Below are 22,811 nucleotides of genomic sequence, written 5' to 3'. Positions count from 1 at the left end.
TTGAGCATCCACTTATGAGCCAGGAGGTCACGGTTTGATTCCTGGTCAGGGCACATGCCTGGGTTGTGGGCTCGATCCCCAGTGGGGGACATGCAGGATGTTTCTCTCTCTCTCTCTCTCTTTCCCTTCCTCTCTGAAATATATCAATAATAATAATAATAATAATAAATTGACAAAGTTTGTCAAATGCTTTAAAATAGTGGGTCATTTATATGAAGAACAATTTTCAAAAATTATTATAAAGACAAGATTTTAAAATAGCAGATAGGGAATAAACCATACCATTTTTGAAAATTCTCATTGAGGAGAGAACAATAATAAGTAACTATTAGGGATAAAAGGTTAGGGATTTTAGGAGTTTTTAGGGACTATAATAACATTCATCTCTATTGTTGCTCTTTTTCAAGGTTAGAGAAAACAAATTAGAATATTTCCCACCAATTAAATGACGATATCTTATTTTGCCATTATAAACTGGCTGTGGTTCTGGGCCAGATGAAGAAGAAAGGAAGGCATGGTTGCTGATACAAGCTAAAGTGTAAAAAAAACATAGATAATCTCATAAAGTCCCTTTAGCACACCCACTGGAATCAAACCAACAGTTTCCTACAGAAACAAAGGTTTTTAAAATCTTGCTTTAAAGCATATCTGGTCCATGCTCAGAGCTTATCCGAGTGTCGTGGCCAGAGTTTGAGGGCTTACCCAGCAGCGTTCTCTGTTCCCGGGTGAGAACATTTTCCCTAGTGCTGACCCCACCCTGAGACAACACTCATGGGCTGAGGGTGCAAAGCTCCACACAGGAGAGCAAACCAACCAAATGCTGGGGCCTTACAAAACCCTGAGCCTGCCCGTTTTGGTTTTGAAGGGCAGATTGCTTACTGCCCGGTGAAGATTAGATCTAGGGTGTAGCTGACCCCGTTCTGCGCGATGCCTGGTGTGTAAACACGCATTTCTTCAGCTGGCGGATTGGAATGCGTCGCTCAGTGAGCCAGGACTTGCTCTGCCCAACCTCCTGGAGCACACCGGGGCCCATGTCGAAGGTGCCACGGACAGCCTCAGCTCTCTGAAGACATGTTTGTTTTTGTGTTTGTGAGTTACGCTTTTACGGGGCAGAATGCCCTTGTGAATTTCTTTCTGCTTTTTGTTCCATCTGTTCCTCTATGTTGTGTAAGAGCTGGCCATGCTGTCTGTCTCCCTCTCTAGCTTCTGCAGTGGTTTATGGATGGAATTTTTAAGGTAAATGCGCAGGCAGTTGTCCTGCAGCTACGTGGTAAATAGTAAGTGCAGGCAACACTCTAAAAGTCTGACTTTGTGTTGTCAATTAGACCATGTGTTTGTTGCCTCTAAATGTTCTCAGCCGTGTTCATGGGACCTTCTTGTGGTGAGTTTCCTTGGCAAAGGGGCACCCATTAGGTATATTGGGGTGCTGCCTTGTTAGCATGTTTTAGAATTATGTTTATAATATTATGGATTGCATTTGGTGATTGTTTTAATGCTCCAATTTTGGCTCTTCTACATTAAAAAAAATTTTTTTACGACATAGAACATTTCTTTTAAATCCTCACCTGAGGAGTGAGAATATTTTTTTCCATTGATTTTTAGAGCAGAAGGGGGAGAGAGAGAAATATTGATGAGAGAGACACATCCATTGGTTGCCTCCCACACGCCCCCAACTGGGGGTGGGGATCGAACCTACAATCCAGACATGTACCCTTAACCGGAATCAAACCTGAGACCCTCTGATCCGCAGGCCTATGCTCTCATCACTGAGCCCACCAGTCAGGACAGGAAATAGAACCTTTTAATGTTGCTGCAAGGCTAACGGGATTTTGGGGTTGTCACTGATGGTTTTCTAGGGCTGCTTTGAATATATTCTCTCATTTGTTTCTGTGATCAGAATTTGCCTTGGCCAGATGTCCCAGAGAGAACCTGGGTAGCATTTAATAGTTAAGCATCATCATCAGGAAAGAAATGAGATTCCCTCTCTCTCTAGCCAACAACTTCTCTGGCTCTCACTTTAAACATAGCATGGCCTTCAGGTGAGCCTGCTCAGTAGCAGCTCGCTGCTGAGAATTAGTTCCACTATCAGCGGGGACAAGGAGCCTAATCTCATGTTGATAATAATGTGCTCCACTGCTGATTCCAAAGCTATGGGAGAGGGAATTGTTGTCCGCAGAAATATTTCATCTTGTGCTGCAGGCAATTATGTTCATCACCAGTAACTTTGGGTTGCTAGCGTATTATCTCGACTGATTGTGGGGATAAAATGCATAGTATTTTTTATGTTTGATGAATTTGAAGCTTCATTGTTCTTGTTTTGAGAAATTGAAACCAAATTATTTACAAAATATGTCTTATGTGTAGGAGAGATAAATGGTAGTGTTCTCAGATTGGATAAATTAATCTAGTGATTGCATGTCATCTAGGATTTGAATTCTTTTCTAGTAACAATTCTGTGTCAGACCAACTCTCCTGAGTCCAGAGATATTAAAATATTCTGTAGTCATTCTCTTTACCTTGAGGTAAAATTGCATTGAAGTGAGATAGATGATAGATACATATATACATGCACATACACATGTATACAGACACATACATATGTTTGATTGTATAGATATATATTTACCTATTTTCATTCTTAAAATTTTCCGAAACAAAATTTGTAAAGCCACCTTTAGTAATAAGATCTGGCATTCTTATTGCCAGTTTTTTTTTGTTTGTTTGTTGTTTTTTTTTTATAAATGTTTAAGTTCTCTTCAGTTTAACTTAGTTTTATTTTCTATTTTCCTTCAAAGGATGATTCAGAAATACCCATAGAATATGCCATCTATTTACTCAAAAACCTTTCATTTATTGCATGTGTATTGACCGATCCCAGGCCCATGTCAGGCTCCAGAAATAAAATACGGTTCCTTCAGGGTGTTGCAGTGAGCAGTTGCAGGGGAAGGCAGACATGTGAACACAAAAGTACCATGAAAGGTCACGGGCATCGTGTGGGCAGAGAGTGTGGCATAAGGTGTGGCCTTAGGAGCTCTCCAGGCTTCAGTTGAAGTCCAGCTCAGCTTCTGACTACCCATGTGAAGGTAGACAAGTTAGTTAACCTCCTTAGTCCTCTGTTTCCTCTTCTCCAGGAGGATTAATGGGATGAAGCATGCGAAGTGCTTACCCAGTGCTACTACCCATAGTGTACACTCAGGAGACACATGGGGCGGGGGTGGGAGATGGGGAGGAAGAAGTCTTTTTTTAAAAATGGCAGCTCTGGATGGTGGATGCCTTAGGAGCCTGTTGTTCTCTCTGATACCCAGCTCCTTTTCTGCTATAATTTGCTCAGTCAGTGCCCCCTTATTTCTGTTGTTCTCTTTTGTGTCCTTTCTTTTCCCTTCTCTTGAAGGACTTACCCAGCAAAGATTTCCATTGAATCTTGCCCTCTTTTACCTTTTGCACTTGTCAAGGTCGTTTTAAACTTTATTCCAGTTCTTCTAAGTGCCAACCAGTCCCACCCACCCAATTGGGAATCGTTGTCAAATTTAATGAGAATGCATTTGATTCCATAGTCAAGGCATTAATCAGCATCTTACATCTAGCAATGTTCAGTAGATGACCTAACCTTGTGAAACTTAATTTGTTTGTACTAATTTATTTGTATACATGATAAAATTACACCTTCCAGATATGAAGAGACACACACAACAACACTTAGGAAAACATACCATGAGAATACTGGATGAAAAACAAGTATAAGTCATTAAAGTCACTTTTGTCATGCTTTTCACTCACTTATAGTTTGGGGGGAAAGGGAAGACAATCATTTTCTTTCTATTTCAGGAGGCATTGGCATGACTGAGTTCAATGCTCATTCATTTTTATAGTCCCTGTCCCCAGAAATGCATCAGTTTTTGTTGCTGACACTTAATACCCAGCAGCCTTGTACAAGTCACTTACCTCCATAAGCTTCAGCTTCCTCATCAATAACAATGGTGATCCCTGAACTACTACAATAACAGGATTGTTTGGGGGCATCATTGACAGTAAAGCATGAAGGAAATCCCAAAACTTAGAAAAAACAACATTGTTTTACGTTCCCTGGAGCTTAATTCTAAATAAGATCACACCCTTGTCTGTAGTCTCAGCCCAAGGACAGTGTTCTTGCCTGAGGGATCTCGGAGGTTGGCCAGTGGGTTCTGGTTTCTATGGAGATCGGGGCTGGGAAGCTTTATAGAGGTGCCCTTGCATCCTGTTAGGAAGTGGTCCAGTTCTAAGTTCTGGAAACAACTTAGGATGCCAAGTGGCAAGTCATTCATCTTAAAGTCCTTATAAGTTGGCTCAGCCAGGAGAATGAAAAATTCCAAATCACACCAAATGCTTACTTGGTGCTGTAATATGATAACCGGATCCCAAACAAAGTGAGGAAACCACACCCAAAGTTGACTACAAGGATGGAGGAGGATAGAGAGTCAGAACAGGAACTTCAAGATAAGCTGGGGAAGGCGCCTGGATTGTGTGGGGCACAGCAGAGAATCAGGGATGTTATCACCACAGTCGGTCCTGGGCCTTCTAGCTTTAGGGTATGGGAGGTTTTTTAATACTATTATGTTTACCCAATCCTCTCAGTGTTAAAGCATTGCAGTGTACATTGTCTAGTAAAGGAATTTGTAATATAAATGCAAAAGTGGCTCTATCATTCAACAAGGTTTTCTTTTAAATGAAGCAGGTCATGGGCCCTCCCTCACCTACCCCTCAACCTTCTACTTCCCCAGCTTTATATTTTGTGTTTTTTTCTTCCTCTCTGGTGTGTGGTATATTTAGAAAAACACTTGGGCTCCCTCTGGTGGCCATTCCAGTATTTTTGCATGTCTAACCTGAAAGCCGAAGATTTAGTTACCTGACACATAATTTTTGGATAGAAGTGGAAGTGTTAATAGTAAATGTTATTTTTTTTATTGTAAGATGCCTAATAATTTGAAATATCGGAATTGGATAAAATATCCAATTCATTCATTCATTCATCTTTCATCTAATATGCTGTTGATACTTAGCTTTCCTAAATGAAGGGGTATTTAATCTGCAAGTCTATAGAAAGATATTTAATTCTAATCCTGTAGGTTAAACAGATTTTTCTCAAGCAGAGATCCTACTAATAACCAAGTTTTTATAGAATGCTTCCTGTGTATTAAATCAGAGTTAGGCATGGTGGGAAACAATTTGTTACTTACCATTTAAAAAATATATGAAAATGCTCTTTTTGAATGGTTGACAGTGTTGTATTATTTCTTTGTTATTCTTTAAATCAAATCAAAGTCCCATTCTATTCCCTCCCCCCCCCAAGAGGTTTTTATCCTATTAAGTGATTATTTTTCTAGGCCAGATTACTTTTTAATTGTGTCAATGTATTAGTCAGTATACAGGCTCAATTGCAGTAACATTGACCTAAATATAAAAGTCTCTTAAATTAGATAGAATATAATTTTCCCTCATGCTAATTGTCCAGATGTGATTGGTCCAGGGTTAATATGGCATCCCATGTAGTAATGTATTTTTATGATTGAAAGCCTCTTTTGATTATCTTATTTTTAGGGTATACTTGCATGTATCAAAAATAAAAATAAAAGATACCGTATTTTTCGGACCATAAGACACACTTTTCCCCCCCCAGAAGTAGGGGGGAAAAGTCCCTGCGTCTTATGGTCCAAATATAGCCTACACCAGCGTTTTTCAACCGCTGTTGTGCCGCGAGATGTTGCCTGGTGTGCCGTAGGTGCAGACAAGACAAGAATTTTATAATTTTTCACTATTTTGTTTACTTAATATTTCATAATAAAGTAATTATAAAATACTTTCTTTGTGTTTATTTGATTCCTATTCAAGAGAATTACTTTATATATAGTCAATATAGGCACAGAGTTAAATTTTTTAACATTTTCTAATGGTGGTGTGCCTCGTGATTTTTTTCATGAAACAAGTGTGCCTTTGCCCAAAAAAGGTTGAAAAACACTGGCCTACACATATACTTTAAAAAAAAAGTTTTTTTACTTGCCCGGCTCTGTGTGGTCTCTGTGTGCTTGCCCGGCTCTAAAATGGTTCTAAATGCTGCTGTTTACTTTACAGGGTTGATTACATGTGTTTATGACTGTGATGTTGGGTTTTAATGCACATAAAATATTTTAGGACACTATTTGTTTCAGAATCTTTTTTTTTCATTTCCCTCTCTAAAAACTGGTGCGTCTTATGGTCTGGAGCGTCTTATGGTCCGAAAAATACGGTATATATAAATTTAAATCTTAGCATTTAAAAAATTCTTATGACTGTAATTTCTATTAAAATTTTTCTTTTGGATTGAGGTATGACAGGCTATGGAAATAAAGAATGGTGCCTTCAGGGAGTTGCAGTGAGCAGATGGAGCAGACATGTAAACACCAAAGTACCGTGAAGGGTTATGGGCACCGGTGGGCACAGAGTGTCGCATGAGGTGTGTGGCAGTTAGCAGTAGGACACAGTTGTCAAAACAAAGTAAATATTTTATAGATTTTTATAAGTAATTATTAAACATTAAAGTAAATTAGTATTGAAAATGCATCGCTGAGTGACATGTGTACTTTTTAAAATTGAATTGATTGATGAAACAGGGGTTTGACATTAATTCTATTCCCCTTTTTGGTCTTTAGATAAGCAAATACTGGGAAAGCCTGCTTACATAAGTAAACAAATGGGAATGGAAATAGACTTAGATTTAGCAAACCCATTAAGTTCTTTGACTCCTAGGCAGCTAGTACGGTACTTCATGGAGAGATAGAGGGGATGGTAGAGTCCCAGTGGAGATGATGGGAAGAGTTGCATTCTGGATGGATTTTGAAAATGGAGTTCATAGGATTTTCTGGGGGATTAGATGTGAGGAGAGAAAGAAGGAAGGGAGTCAGGAGAACCTCAGCATTTGGGCCCTGACCACCTGGAAGGATGCAGCTGCCAACAGCTACGCAAGGGAAAGCTGAGGATAACGTGAGTTTGGAGACCTAGTTTGGAGGTCCTTGTACTAGACAGAACCCAGGAATGAGGTGTGAATAGACTTTTGTTTTGTCCTCCCCGGTCCTGTCAAAAGTTAATGAGAATAAACATTTGTGAGAGTGATAATGAGGTTTGACGTTGGGTATTTATACTGAGTATTATGTGCCTGGGGCATGAATGAAATTAGATTGTGTCTGAAAGAAATAAAAATGAGACAAAAATCAGCAAGAATTTTATTAGGTTTGTCACTTCCCTCTGTTAAATTTTGTAGATTTTTAAGAGAATTGATGTTTGTAAGTAAACTCAATGTGTCTCTGTCGAGGTCACCTTCTGAATTAATAAAAGGTTGATGTATGGAATATTTTAAGTGCAAATAGGAAATGTATCAAGCTAACAAAATGCTGCTAATAGACATCCTCAGGGACCCCATTTAATGAATAGGTAGAGGGATATTATTTGCAACTTATCCCACTAATTATTTCTATATGACTCAGTGATTTTAAAGGGGATGGCCTGCATGAAACAATTTGTTTTCTTAATTAGTTTAATCATTCTCTGTAGTTTCTAATACTACTAAATGGGATAATAACCACTTTTTCTTAAATAAATTAATTTTCCTAACCTAGCTACTAATGTTCAATTAATAAAGTTTGATGGAGTGAAGTAATTCCATAATAGGAGGGGAAATTGATCATATTTTAGTTAATTATTTTTAAATCAACCAACATTTATTAAGGACCTATTATGTACCATGCAGGCACTTACATTGGCTCTAGAGATACAAAGTCCAATAAAACTAATTCAAAGAGCAAACAACCTAATAGCTTAAACAGTGTAGGAGAGAGATAAGTAAATGGATAATTATATCAGAATATGGTACTGAGAGAAATTAGACTCAAGTTCTGAAATCCCTCACACGTTGTAAGAGCCACATCACTTGAACACAAAGGATTTCTGAAAAAAGAATGTTTCATTATCCACACACACCCAGCATTCTTCCTCTTCACAAGAATGCAGAGTTATTGTGTAACTTCAGACTACGTAGATTGTAAGTGGCAGAAATGCATATCAAGCCACCACAAAAGCAAACAAGGGAGTACGTTGGGGATCACAGCCCGAGCCCAGAGGAAGAACAGGCGTGGAGCTGGCCTCCAGTTTACAGAAGCCAAGGCTCTCCTTATTCCCACTTCTCCCCAAGCCTGGAAATGTGGCCACCAGCAGTTTCTAGTTCTTCCATGGCAGCTACAGTTAGGAAACCTTGAGAAAGAAGACTGATGGGTCTCCAGGGTGGGCTGAGCTCTGAAAATGGAGAGAAGGTCTGTGCTAGGAAATAGTAGATGTTTACTATGCTTCCCCAGTGAGGCACGTTCGGCTGACTACTGAAAAATCAGCCCCCTTCCTTTGATGTACTCAGGTAGCATCATAATGCAATCACTATCTCATTTGGGGCTAGTCTTCACCCCTTGTTTATCAAGATGTAGGACAGCAGCACTCATGAGAAGAATGTTGACGTCACATTTTGCAATAGCTTTGATTGCGGTATGCATTGTGCTTCAGAAATTCCATGCATTCTATTCCATCAGAATCACAATTTCCTTTTCGCTGTCTTCTTAACATGTATGATGTGGAAATTAACAAGACTTGATCTTGTTAAATCTTTTGAGATACTTTGGTCTGAGTTCTGAACCAGAGAAGCAATTCTGTTTTTCCTAGATGAAGGAATTCTTCTTTTTTATCTATTTGATTTTAAGTCTGTAAACTCTATGAGCCAAATATACATTCAGATGAGTCATTGAAGCTTACATAGTGTGCCCAAAAAGAAATGTGTATGCCTAAAATGAAGTCTAGCAAGACAGTGGATCTTTTAAACAATGCCTATATTTTCCTGGTCATAAATATAGTAGAGCTTATATTGAATATTTGGAAACATAAAACTGTTTTAAACATCTACCATACATGCCACCACCTAGAGCTCTGTGTATTTTACATGTTTAATATTTAGAACCAAATTTAGTTTACAATATATATATTTTTTTCCATTGCCTGTGTTTTTCAATTATGTTTGTAAAGGACTATTTTATTACTATTTAATATTTTCTCAACCATTTGGGAAAATGAATTTCCACTGCATTACTTCTTTTTCAAACAGCAATGTGAATCTTGTAAATGTTAGTTTTCTCACCATCCCCTCCCCATTTTCAGAATTATTTTTTGTTACATTGCAGTTCTTCCTTTAGTTTTGACATTCTGAGTCTTTCCCTGGTATTAGTCCCCTTATGTGTGAAAATCTTCCTTTAGAAATTCTTTTAAAATAGGTCTGCTGGCCACCAATTTTCCTTTATCTGGGAATGTCTTTCTTTTCTCTTTTAACCTTCATTTCTAATGGATATTTTCTCAGGAGAGAATTATGGGTTGAGAGTCTGAATCCTTCAGCGTTTTTCATGAACCAATATTGATACATTATCGCTAAAGCCCATTGTTTATTCAGATTTCCTTGCTTTTTACCTGGTGTCCTTTTTCTGGTCCAGGAAGGATATCACTTTACATCTTGTGGCCCTGTCACCTTAGGCTCTTGTAGGTTTCTCAGGCTTTCCTCACTGATGCCTGACAGATTTGAAGGATAACAATCAGGTATTTAGGAGGATGTCCCTCATTTGTGATTTGGATGATTTTTTTTTTTTTCATTAGATTCATATTATGGGTTTTGGGGGGAAACCCACAGAGGTAATGCACCATTTTCATCACATCATATCAAGAATACATATTATCAATACGACTTATCATGGTAGATGTTGACATTGATGACCTGGTTAAGGTCGTATTTGCCAGTTTTTCCCACTGTGAAGTCCCTCTTCCCGATGGCTCTTTACACGCTGAACTCTGGAAGGAAGTCACCATGCACTGTGGACACTTTGTGTTATGCTCCACCTCCTTCATAGTGAAGATCTACATAAATTATTTAGAATCCTTCTACATGAGAGATTTGTCTCTTCTCTGACATTTATTTATTCAGTCATTTATTTATATCAGGTTAGACTCACACTTTTAATTTATACTTTGGGTTATAATCCAATACTATTATATTTATTTTGTTGCTCAAATTGTTCCAGCTTTGGCCATTGGGTGCCCTTTCTGCTGACTCCTGTGTTCTTTGGCATACTCCCATTTTTGTATTTTGGGCATGTTCTCACTTTATGACTCAACCAGATGTTTGTATACTCCCTGTCCCCATCTTAGCCACAGCCATTTTGCCAGGGGTCTTTGGTTTCTTTAACTGAAGAATGGTATTAGAAACTAAGATCCAGGTGGCAGGTGTGCTTGTTTCTATTGGGTTGTTCTAGCTTCTAAGCCCTTTCAGCAGAGAGAGCAAGGAAATACATCCGGCATACGTACCTGTACATATTTGTTTATACACCTATCTGTATCTATATTTAGTTCATACTGATTTTTCTAGCTCTAATCCATCACCACGTAAATTATGCTAGCCAAGGTGTCCCCTTAAACAGTAGTCTTCCCCACTGTTTCAGATTCTGTGGTCCCAGTTACCCTCAGTCAACAGAAGTCCGAAAATAGTAAATGGAAATTTCTGGAAATAAACACTTCCTGAGTTTTAAATTATGCACCATTCTGAGTAGGGTGATAAAATCTTGCTCTATTCCACCCTGTCCCTCCCAGGATGTGAATCCTCTCTTTGTCCAGTGTATCTACACTGTATACGCTCCCCACCCATTAGTCACTTAGCAGCCCTCTCAGTTATCACATGGACTGTCCCTTATCACAGGGCCTGTGTCAAATAACCCGTATTTTACTGGCCACATTCTGCCCTGGCCAGTTTGGCTCAGTGGATAGAGCATTGGGCCTGGGAACTGAGGGGTTTCAGGTTCGATCCCGGTCAAGGGCATATGCCCTGATAGTGGGATTGATCCTCAGTGGAGGGCTTGCAGGAGGCAGCAGATCAGTTATTCTCTCTTATCATTGATCTTTCTCTCTCCCTCTTCCTTCCTCTCTGAAATCAATAAAAATATATTTTAAAAAATAATGCCACATTCACTTAACCTTTATTGTAGTGCATTGTTAAAATGGTTCCATTTTATTATTTATTAGTTACTGGAGGCCTTCCTTCCCCTGGCTGCTGGCTCCAGTTTCCCTCCTCCCTCCGGGGCCCAGGCCTCTCTGGCTGCTGCCTTCCCTCTGTAAATTTAACATGGGTTGTAGAGTTTCCACAACGTGTAACATGAAATGTGTGTCACTTATTTTGAATTTAATACATTACCTAAAAGTACTTGTGAGAATTTCTGAGACTTTGATGGATTCGATTTATATCTTCAGAAACCTATATGTGGCTGTAGAAAACGGCTTTTCACTTTCTCGAGAGTCAAATCATTGGGCTTCTTAAGCATAATAGCTGAGAAGCAGGTGATTGTATTGTATTTACAATGGAATGTATGAATAAAATACATTGATATTTTGTTAATATTTATTATGATCTACTTGAAAAAGTTATGTTTGCCAGGTATAGCAACTACTTAAATGAAATAGCTGTAAACATTTAATTAGATACCAACTTTAATACTCTTTTTGTTTTAATTTTTCATATGTTTGTATTCCTTTGAGGGTGTTATTAGTATTTAAGCAGTAGACACTTGACATTTGCAATCAGAATTCACATTTTCCCCAGAGTTACTAAATGAATGAATATGTGAAAAGATGCCAGGCTGTCCTCGAGGCCCACTCTCTCTCCACGGGCTCTACTCCTGAACCCACCCCCTGTGGAGATTGGCGGTGGCCAGGTTTTTGCACAACACAGACTGCTGCCCATTGGGCCCAGTGTCAGGATCACATATGACTGGATGCCATTCAGATGCTAAGTTTCAAAATCCCAAGGTCTCCTTTTTTTATGTATAATAGAGGGTTAGTAAATATTTTTTATAAGGAGATAAGTAAATTTCTTGTTCTAACATAGTTTTTTTTTCTTTTAACTTTCATTAAAGATTAGCATATGCATGTAAAATGCACAAGTGTCATTTAGATAAATACATTCTCCCTGACACAGTCATGTAACCTGCACCCAAATCAAAAAACAGAACATCACCATCACCCCAGAAAGAAACTCGTGGTTTCTCCCCCAACTAAGGTTAATCTGTTTCTATACTGTAGATAAATGAAATCACCTGGCACATACATTCTACCCAGCTTCTTTCATTAAATATTATGTTTGTGAAGTTTATCTCATTCTGTTATGGAAATATATCGTAATATATTGTCCATTCTGTTGTTGATGGGCTATTATGAATAGTTGTGTTCTAACCATTCTAGTTATATGTCTTTTGGTGAATATATGCACATATTTCTGTTGGGCTTCTATGTAGTGGGTTTGTTCTGTAGTTAGAAATACACATGTTCATATGTAGGACCTGTGTATGGACTTCTATGAATTTCAATTAACCCCTGAAATTATAAGCATAATTTTGGATATACATATGTATATGCATCTTAAGGGTGCTATCACTTGTATGAATTCTCAAAACTGTCCCCAAAAAACATTCATAAATACTTAGCAAAACAGTGAAAACTCAAAACTTATCTTGTGTCTATCATGAGAAAGTAAGAGAAAGTCAAGATGATGGAGAGAGATGGTTTCACGCCTCTGAGACCATCTGTTTTTAAGAACTTCATTGATCTAGATTCTAAAGGAAATGCAAGTGTCACTTTAAATTCATGTTTCTCCCTTTCAACCTTAAAACACCATACTACATATATGAACTGAAGAGAAATTTATCTCTAGGAAGGAAGAAACAAAAGTAAAGTAGTCCATAAATTACTTGCCAAAATCCAATAAAATGAGTCTTTCCATATCTAACCATAAGGAGCAAAACTGAAATTTCAGAAATGAGAAGAAGAAAAATTCTTTTCATTCTTTTTATACCACAGCCAGGTAAAAACCTCCCAAGAGATTTCTCCATGTACTAGTCAAGTAAATATTTAATGAATAATCCCTAGGTACAAAGCACCACAGGGATTGCCAGATAACAAGAATACATTTTTTATTTTTTTATTTTGTAAGGAGCTCATGTTGTACTTGGAGAAACAGGTAAACAGCTGTGGCACAAGCAGTGAAATATTTGCAGTGATGGAAACTCAGGAAATGCAGAAAGACTGGAAGTTCGGCTCAGGACACAATTGATGTATATAGAAAACATTCTATAGCTCCCTCAAAATAAGAAATTCAGGATTGATGGACCTAGAGATGTGAAACTATCTCTCTCCATCACCTTGACTTTCTCTTATTTTTTCATGATAGACACAAGGTAAGTTATGAGTTTTCACTGTTTTGCCTTTACTTGATCACTAATCTCCCTAAATAGTTCTTTAAATTGTTTCATCTAATGCATTAATTATGAATCTTTAAAGCACCAAGGATGAGAAAAATCATTTGTTGAGGGCTGATTTTCAAAAAAAAAAAAAAAAAAAAAAATATATATATATATATATATATATATATATATATATATATATATACATATATACACACACACACACACACACACACACACACACACACACAAACATATATATTCTTATTGATTTCAGAAAGGAAAGGAGAAGGAGAGAGAGATAGAAACATCAATGATAAGAATCATTGATTGGCTGCCTTCTGCATATCCCCATCTGAGTATCGAGCCGAAACTGGACATGTGTTCTGGCATGTTCTCTGACTGGGAATAGAACTGTGACCTCCTGGTTCATAGGTCAACACTCAATCACTGACCCACACCAGCCAAACTATGGGCTGATTTCTTTAGTTTCTCAGATTATGTGAGAGGATGTGTTCCTAGTTGGGCCAATCTCGTTTTAAGTATTTATAGCCCAAACCTAGCATTGTAACCCCAATTAAGCATCATTTACCAGAATATTCCCCTTTGAATTCTAATAAATTAACTTTAGCACATTACAGATGGCATCCTTAAATGTCCATAGAATAAGTTTATATTTTTATTCGAACTAGAATTACAGAACATGGCAACTACATGTTTTTATTTACAGTATATTATTACAAATGTGTTGTTATGTTACCTAATTTTACATCCAGGTCTGTGATTCATTTTGAATTATTGTTTGTGAATGGTGTAAGGTCTGTGTCCAGGTTCATTTTTTTTTTTTTAATGTGGATATATCTAGTTGTTCCAGTGCCAATTGTTAAAAAGATTGTCTTTTCTCCATTCTATTGTTGCTCCTTTGTCAAAGATCAATTTGTGTGGGTCATTTATGCAGGTCTATTTCTGGGCTTTCTATTATGTTTCCATTTGTCTGTTTTTCTGCCAACACCACACTGCCTCGATTACTGTAGCTTTATAGTAAGTCTTGAAGTGGAATAACATCAGTCCCCGAGCTTCATTCTTCTCCTTCAATATTGTGTTAATTCTGAGTCTTTTGCTTCGTTATATGAATCAGTTTGTTAATATCTATAAAATAACTTGCTGGGTGCAGTTTCTAACTTCTAGCTTTGTTGGAATAGAATCTCTGAAAAGACTGGGCTGGTGGTTCCAGCATTTGATACAGGCATATGGTCTGCCTTCTTCCACTCCCACCCTTTCTGTCCTTCCTTCTCTGTGGCTGGTCTATTGAGGAAGAAAGGGGAAGGAACACATTTCTTTTTTAGAGTTCTTGTCTCTGTGCTTATTTTACCCAGTATGTTCTTGCATAGTGTCTACTTTTTCATTACTATTATTAATGGAATATGGTTCCATAATTAACATATTAATCATAGGTCACTTAAATTTTCTGTCTGACAATTCCAAACTCTCTGTCATATCTGAGTCTGGCTCTGATATTTATTTAGTCTCTTCAGACTTTGCTTTTCCTTGCCTTTAGCATGCCTTGTAATTTTTGGTTACAAGCCCGACAGGATGTTTTGGGCAAGAGGAATGGAAAGTAAACTTGTAGTGTGAGTTTTTGTTGTTGTTAATAAGGCTAGGGTTTGAGCTGAGTTTAATGTTTGTTATAGTTATAGATATTAGAGGCTTCTAGTGTCCTTGGTTTTGTCTCCTGGGTTTAGTTGGGCTTCCCTAAGAACTCCTCCTTAGATAAGTTCTTATATTTTTTTCCTGTCAGCTTTATTTTGTATTGATTTCAGGTGTACAGCTTACTGGTTAGACAATTATATACTTTACATAGTGTTCCCCTTAAGATTTTCAGTATCCCAACTGGCACCATACATAGTTACTGCAATATTATTGACTGTATTCCCTCTGCTTTACTTATATCCCCATGATTACTTTGTTACTTAGAGTCTGTTTCTTGCAGCTCTTTCAGTTTGTAATCCATGACTTTTCTACTAGCTTGGTTGGGGCAAGTAGGGGAAAGGAAGTGTCTTATAATAGTATGACTAAATTTCAGTCATTCACAATTATTTCTTAGCTTCTTTTCCTCTTTTAGTTGAGACAGGAAGGCTACAGGAGACTAGAGTCAAAGAAATGCCTTCCCCCATGGGGGATAAGAATCTAGTAGAGTCTTTTCCCTTTGTTAGAGAGAACGCTCTGGCTGTATTTCACAATGCTTCCCCCTCCCCAACCCTACATCCCCACTCCCCGCTACCCCATATCCATAAGACCTTTTTTGGCTCTTCATTAAAAAAGCCTGGCGGAGTTCTAGGAGGTATGGGGATCCACCTAAGACTACCCTCCAGAAGTTTCTTACTCTCAAGCTACTTCACATTCAGTCTCTAGCAGTTCTTCAAAATTACCACTGTTAAAAGGTAAACTGAGGCATATTAAACATTTTAAGTTTATTTGAGCAAAAGTTGATTTGGAAAAGACCCCAACCAGAGGAGGTTAGGAATACTCTACCAACCGGTGCTCAGGGAGATACTTTCATAGAGAAAAGGTGGAAGCAAAGCAAGGAAATTAACTGGCTGTAGCTTTAAGCCTAGTTGGCTGTGTGTGATTGGTTGTACTTAGGTTTTATTATTTTATTTTTTTAATATATTTTATGGACTTTTTACAGAGAAGAAGAGAGAGGGATAGAGAGTTAGAAACATCAATGTGAGAGAAACATCGATCAGCCGCCTCCTGCACACCCCCTACAGGGGATGTGCTTGCAACCAAGGTACATGTCCTTGACCGGAATCGAACCCTGGATCTTTCCGTCTGCAGGCCGATGTTCTATCCACTGAGCCAAACCGGTTTCAGCTGTACTTAGGTTTTAATTTCATAACCTTGAGACATTTATAGGCTTAGACTTTGGGTGCTTACATAAGCTGCCATGGCCTTAGAGCCAGATCAGTCTAATGAGTTCCTTGTTTAATTAATTTAACACCATTTAAATGTTCCTACCAGTCTGTGGTTTCTGTTCCAGGTAGCCAAATCTCAGCTGTTAACTCTCAGGATTCCCTTGACTCTCCAGATTTTGGGGTGCAGTTTCCTCTGGCCCGAGAGAAATCATTATTTTCATGTTTTTTTTTTGTGTTTTTTTTTTTTAGCTTTTTAATGTTGTAAGGATGGGAGTAACAACTTCTAATATCTATATATGTGGAAGTTGAAATTGGAAATCTGTAAGCCAATTTTGACCTAGGAAAGACTTAAAAAATAAAAAAGCTGCAGATAGAAGCAAAAAAAGTCTGTATTTAATTTTTCCATTATTTAATAAATGGAAAAACTTACAAAGTTTTTTTTCACAATGATGGAATCTGTCTATGAGTCTGACATTCCTTTAATTTCATCTGGTCAATGAAAGAGTGATGACATTGATGATCATGAATTACCAGACTGAGGAATACTTTTCAAAGACCTTAGTTGTATTATTCTAAAGTGCCAAATCAAGGAAATGTAATTTTAAAAGTTATATTTTTCATTAAATAATTGAATGTTATTCTCCCCACTTCCTAGAAATTTTCTCACCTGAAACAAGAGAGAGAAATTTTGAAATCCGGAATGTGGTTGCTTTTATTTGACTTAGATTGCCTCACTAATTATTTAGCCGATAGAAGTTTCACTTTCTCAGCAAGATGGAGAACTCATTTAGACCTAGCATTTTACCAGTCTTTGGCCTCGCACATTGCTTTGCACACAATAGGCCTTCATTAAATATTTAAATTAAATTGGAGGGGGACTTATCTGACTTTTTATTGCACTGGGTTACCAGAATTCTGCCATGAGCTTTGTGTCCCAATCTAGCTTATTATTCTAATCACTTGGCTTAAAATGTTGTGCATTGCAAAAAGCTTCTGTGGGCAAGTACTTGAGTAAAAAGAATTACCTGCTTTCAAAAGGACCTGCACATGGTTTTTCACGAAACCTATTACCTCATTATAATCTACTGGGGAATTATTGTGCATCTTGTAATGGAGGCTACATTCATATTTTTCACCACCTGATTAGTATTTCTGAATTGGCTCTGGTGCCAAAAGGAATATTTTCCCCTATTGTTTCTCCTTTTCAGTAGTAACAGAAACATAATAAAAAGCAGTAGAATGCATCCGCTCTCCAGAAACAAACAAAAATCAATTACGGTCAATCCTGAGGGAAGTCTTCAGTGGAGAAAGCCAAGAAAAGCAGAGAGCTGAATACCTCTAGCCTTTATCTGTTCTCTCTGCCTAGCTTTTTAGGATGATATTTTCATAGCCCAATTTGGATTCATTCATGCCTAGGTAAGAAGGGAGAATTTTTATTTTCAACACATGATTGATGTGTTGAAATGTATGAAATTTAATTGGAGAAGAGTCCATTTCTTTTTAGGGCCCATTTGTAATATTTTCTGGCTGGAGGTCAGAGCATAGAGCCACCCTAGGAAACAAACCAAAGAGGCACTAACGAAGGCTCACTCCGTGCTCGCTCCCTCCCCACCTTCCCTATCTGTAGCCCAACAGAGAGAGTGCCTGGGGGACATGGGATTGTGAGCATTAGAGGGCTGAGAGCTTCACAGGAACATTTTGATGTGATTGTGGAAGGAGGTGAGTGCCGCAATTACCTGCACCGCCATCTTGACCCTCCTTCCCCTAGTGCTGGAAGTTTTCAAGATCAAGTCTGCTAAGAGATAACCTGGAAGGGCGTAAATGCTTTTATCTCAATGGATTTGAGTCAGACAGGACACAAATTCTTCCAAAGTGGGGGGCAAATCATCTCCAGAAGAAGAGAGCACGTAGGCTGAGGTCATTGTCCTTGGGATTCAGCTCCCACTCATTAGCAGGAAGCTCAGTCCCTCTGTGTCTCTGCCCTTGGTTTTCTCAATAAGAAACAAGAGTAATAATAAAATAAGGAGATGGCACGTAGGAAGGGCACATGTGCAGCCCAGACGAAGAAAGGGCCTGCCACGGGAAATGTCTGGTCTTGCCTTGAGGGCTGCTTTCCTTGTCTTCATGCCCATCAATACCACCAGGCTGCTGCTCTCGCTGTCTCGTTTAACCTAATCATTTATAAAATGAAACTCTTTTCCTCGTTCTCTAAAGCACAGCTAAGCTGAAATTCTCAAAAGGACTTTACTTGAAAGCCAAGAGAAACAACAACAACAAAAAAACAAAAAAACAACAACAAAAAAAGGAAATACAAAAGCAATAAAGCCACACTCATGACTGAGGAGCTCCAGAACAGGCATTAGCAGGTGGCTGTTTTCCAGGGACCCGGCCCACCTGTCACCAATGCCCGCTATCTTACAACAGGTGGCTGCTGGGAACCAATAGAGTTCTTAGAACAGAGGAGCTTGCCTGCCTGAATATAGTGTCCCTTTTCAAAGACAAGTTGTTATTCCCCCAAAATAAAACTTTCCCCGCTTTCACCCTGCGTGTGTCCCTTGGAGGTTTTGTTTAAAGAAAGGGACTGAGCCTTCTCAAAGCATCCATTCATTAGGTTGTCCCGAAACTTAAAACCTCCCAGCCAGGGAAGTTTCTGAGAAGGCCGCCTTTCAACAGATTAAATGGCCTCCTGGTCCTGGAATGGGAACTAGAATTATTTCACTAAATGACAACCTTGTGGACATTTCACCCTTTTAGAAGCTGCAAATCAAAGGAACCATTCTGGGTGAAGCCTGATACTCCCCACCCCCACTCCCCTGCTTTTGTAATACTTCCTTTTCAGGACTCCACGGGACCAGAAAGGGAAATACCCATCAAAATAAACTAACCTAAGGACCACTCCTTAGCATTGTGTTAAAATAGAGCCATCTCTGTAGAAACAAACAAAAAGATGCAATTTTCAAATAAGGTTTCATTGTACCTGCTGGAGATTAAACATCGGTCAGTAATCCTCAAACGCGGCATCTTCTCCATCTCTGTCTCAGCCAGCCTCTCAAAGACTAGTGCCAAGGAAAACAGCTTTTTCAATAGGAAAGAAAAGATTCCCTCCGATGTTAATCCCACACCCATCCACGCTCAGGTATACCTGCATCTCTTTCCTTCAAGGCAGGAAGGAGGAATAGGTTTCTACGACTGTTTTCAGGACTAACCAGAGGTTTCTACAATACTTCACGGATACATAACCAGGCACAGTCCTAGGCGTACAAACCCATCTGTGTAATGTAAAGATGTGGGAGGCATGAGTACTGGGAACTCACAGCTCAGAAACAATCATGTTTTAACTGCACACAGTTCCGGAGTCCTGGTGCCTGCTGGTCTGGCACTTTTGAAAATTTTGTTCAGACTTGGCACCACAGAATTCTCTCTGTCTTCTTGGAGGAGGTGGTATCAACACAGGGACTCCATAAGCTCATATGGGCCCTCACCCATTGAAAGGTCTATTGCAAGGGAGCATGGGTTATTTTAGGGCAAAGTTGGTGTCTGTGTAAAGCTGCTATTGAATGGGACCAGACTGACATTCGTTGGTCTATTCCAGTTGTAAACAGCATGCTGCTAAAATACTATAATATTGCTTGACACCTGCACTCTAGTGAATTGAGAGGGGGGGAAAAAGTCTCCTGGATGTCAGCGAGGTGATGAAAAACATTCAGTGAGATTTCAGTCATACTAAATAAACCTGTCTCATCTATTGTTTTCTTAAAGCTTTAAGAGTCTTTTCACTTTTTCCTTAATGCTATTATATTAAAAGCATCAGTGCACCTGAAATGTATCATTGACAAAATGATAGGCATGTGTTTACACATGTCTATGTGTATTAGATACATAAAATATTTAAAATTAATATTTATTTTCATTCCCCCCCCCCAATTATACTTATATAATCTCATATAAAATAAGGATTAGAGTGAAAACCTAACAATTTATTTTCAATATAATGGCTTCTGTGTGCAAAATGTAGGGCCTTTAATGAGAAGTATAATAATCTCTGTATTAGTTTTCTGTGAGTGCGATAACAAATTTCTGCAAGCGTATTGGCTTAAAACAACACAAATTAATAACCTCCCAGTGCTATAGTGTAGAAGTCTGAAATGGGTCTCATGGAGCTAAAATCAAGTTGTCAGCGGGTCAGTTCCTTTGAAGGCTGGCGGGGTGGGGGGAGAGGAGGGGAGAATCCGCTTATTGTTTTGCCTTTTCCACCTTCTAGAGCACATGTGTCAAACACAAGGCCCGCGGGCCAAATCCGTCCCGCCAGGCCTTGCAATGTGGCCCGCACAGCGCTGTCATCACTGCACTCCGCTGCGTTTCCATCACAATGACAGTTTATGACTGTTCAGTAAACCATTCGGCCCGCGATTTAGGCTGGATTTTAGATTTTGGCCCCTTCTCTGATTGAGTTCGACACCCCTATTCTAGAGGTTGCCCTCATTTCTTGGCTCTTGGCCTTTTCCATCTGCAAAGCTAGCCGAATCGGGCCGAGGCCTACACACACTGCTATCACTCTGGTTCTAACTTGTCTGCCTCCCTCCCCCACCTTTTAAGGATCCCTATGGTAACATTGGACCCGCCTGGAAACACCAGGCTAATCTCCCACTTTGATTCTTAAATTAATTACCTATATATGGTCCCTTTTGCCATCTAATCTAATATATTCACAAGCCCTGGGATGCGGCCATGACATCTTTTAGGGGAACCATTATTTTGCCTACTGCAACCCATAAGTAAACCTGCCAGCTTTTACCTTCTGGAAGTGGCATAAACAGTGTGGTACATGTTTCTACCAGCACCTGTCACTGAATCTATATTTGTCCTCCTTTTGGAAATGCCATTACTTGACATTTCAGCGAAGTAGAGGGGTTTTTAATAGAACTAGGGGACTCAGTGTGTGGCAAGTCAATTCTTCAGCTTTCTTCATCCGAGGAACGTGGGTAAGGATAGAAGCTTTATCTAGATCCTAGAGCTGTTGTGACAGCCACAGAATCCTGAAAACTGTGCACTAACCTTGAAAATGAAAGGAAAGGTACACGCGCTGCCCAGTGGGGAACTTGAATGCATACAACCACCAAGAAGTATTATTTTAAAAATTGAGACTTTCCTAAGCATACAAATCGCAGAAAAAAGAACCTTTACTACATGACAGAGGATGGGATCACTCATTTCCATCCTAAGTCAATACTTTATCCCTGGCCCCTGAGATAGGTCATTTAGATCTGTATTTGTTTTTCTTGCTTTGCTTTTGTCCCGGCTCTGATGTTTTTATGCTTTGAGTAGATATCAATTCCCCTCTCATTAAGCATACAAACATCTAATCACTCCTGTTTGTTTCCTTCATTTCTAATAAATTTATATTTAAATTTTGGCAAATTGAATGGTCTAATTTTGCCCTTTGAATGCCTGTGCATTCAAGTTCTGTAGGCAGATGTTAGCTCTTGTGTTTGTTTGTTTGTTTTTTTAATTCTATTTTGAGTTTTATAAAAATGGATGTTTCTATCCCCAGCCCATAATTTTCTTTAGTGAACTTTTTGTTTAATTTTCTTTTGCTTTAACGTTTTATTTTTCAGACACCTCTCATTGAACCTCACGTTCCTCTTCGTCCTGCTAACACCATTACCAAGGTAATGGGATGTAGGTGGGTTGATGAGCCATCAGTAAACACTGGAGTGGTCCATGTGTCGGAGCATCCCATCAGGCAGCCTCAGCTACTTTCTGCAGAGAAGATACATATTCAGTGTGTCTTGGTTCTCAACATAAAGCAGTCATACACATGCACAATGTACATGTATGAATGAGTTGTATTTTTTAAGCCAGAGTCAGATTGGAAAGTGATTTAAGGATTTGTCTGGTTTGTTTTTGCTCCTATAAACTCTCCTTCTTTCTCTCCCCCTCCTTCCACCTGATTACAACCCAGGTCCCTTCAGAGAAGATCCTCAGGGCTGGAAAAATTTTACGAAACACCATTCTCTCTCGAGCACCTCACATGATAAGAGATAGAAAATATCACCTAAAGACATACAGGTATGTGCAGTAATTCTAAAGGCTGCGAGCCACTCTGGTTCATGTTTAGTGAAATGGAAACATGCTTTTTAGGCATAGGCAGCATGTTTTATAATCCTCCCAGTTCTGGAACATCTAAGTTGTTTTGGATCCCGCATAACTTTAATTATTCTTAATATTCCCAGCAGTTACTTCTGAACTAATTTGCTTGGGCATTGGTTTAATCTTGATAAACAAAGAGAATAAAACTTTTGTATTTCTGTTTACTAGTATCTTTTAGGAAAACTACTATATTGAGATAAGATTTGACTAATATTTACTAAGCACTTATTTATACTTGAGGCCCTGTACCAGGTCACGTTCTATACATTATCCCATTTTATCCTCACCTTAATGTGCTATGTAGGTGTATGACCATTTTTCATGTGATAAAACTGAGGCTCCCAGAGATTAATTGTTCCTTTCCAAGTCATAAATCTAATGAGTGACAGAGCCAAGATTTAAAACAAGGTTGGTTCAGTGACTGTTCATTCTG

At 38.7% G+C, this 22,811-nt stretch overlaps 1 protein-coding gene across 9 annotated transcripts in view; it reads left to right on the top strand.

Moving 5' to 3' along the window:
• RAPGEF4 (Rap guanine nucleotide exchange factor 4) overlaps positions 1–22,811 on the top strand; it is a 249,197-nt gene that overhangs the window by 144,324 nt on the left and 82,062 nt on the right. For 5 of the 9 annotated variants that reach the window (XM_036421379.2, XM_036421384.2, XM_036421381.2 and 2 more), the window contains 2 exons: positions 21,844–21,897; positions 22,191–22,297. In XM_036421379.2, the coding sequence (XP_036277272.1) occupies positions 21,844–21,897; positions 22,191–22,297 (161 nt within the window). Of the gene's footprint in view, positions 1–826; positions 1,090–21,843; positions 21,898–22,190; positions 22,298–22,811 lie in introns of those variants that run through there. The other 4 variants (XM_036421380.2, XM_036421382.2, XM_036421390.2 and 1 more) reach the window with 2 other exon arrangements.

This window comes from Pipistrellus kuhlii, unplaced genomic scaffold (genome assembly GCF_014108245.1).
Source record: "Pipistrellus kuhlii isolate mPipKuh1 unplaced genomic scaffold, mPipKuh1.p scaffold_m20_p_7, whole genome shotgun sequence".
In the NCBI taxonomy this organism is placed as follows: Eukaryota; Metazoa; Chordata; class Mammalia; order Chiroptera; family Vespertilionidae; genus Pipistrellus; species Pipistrellus kuhlii.
This window is presented reverse-complemented; position numbering and strand designations above follow the sequence as displayed.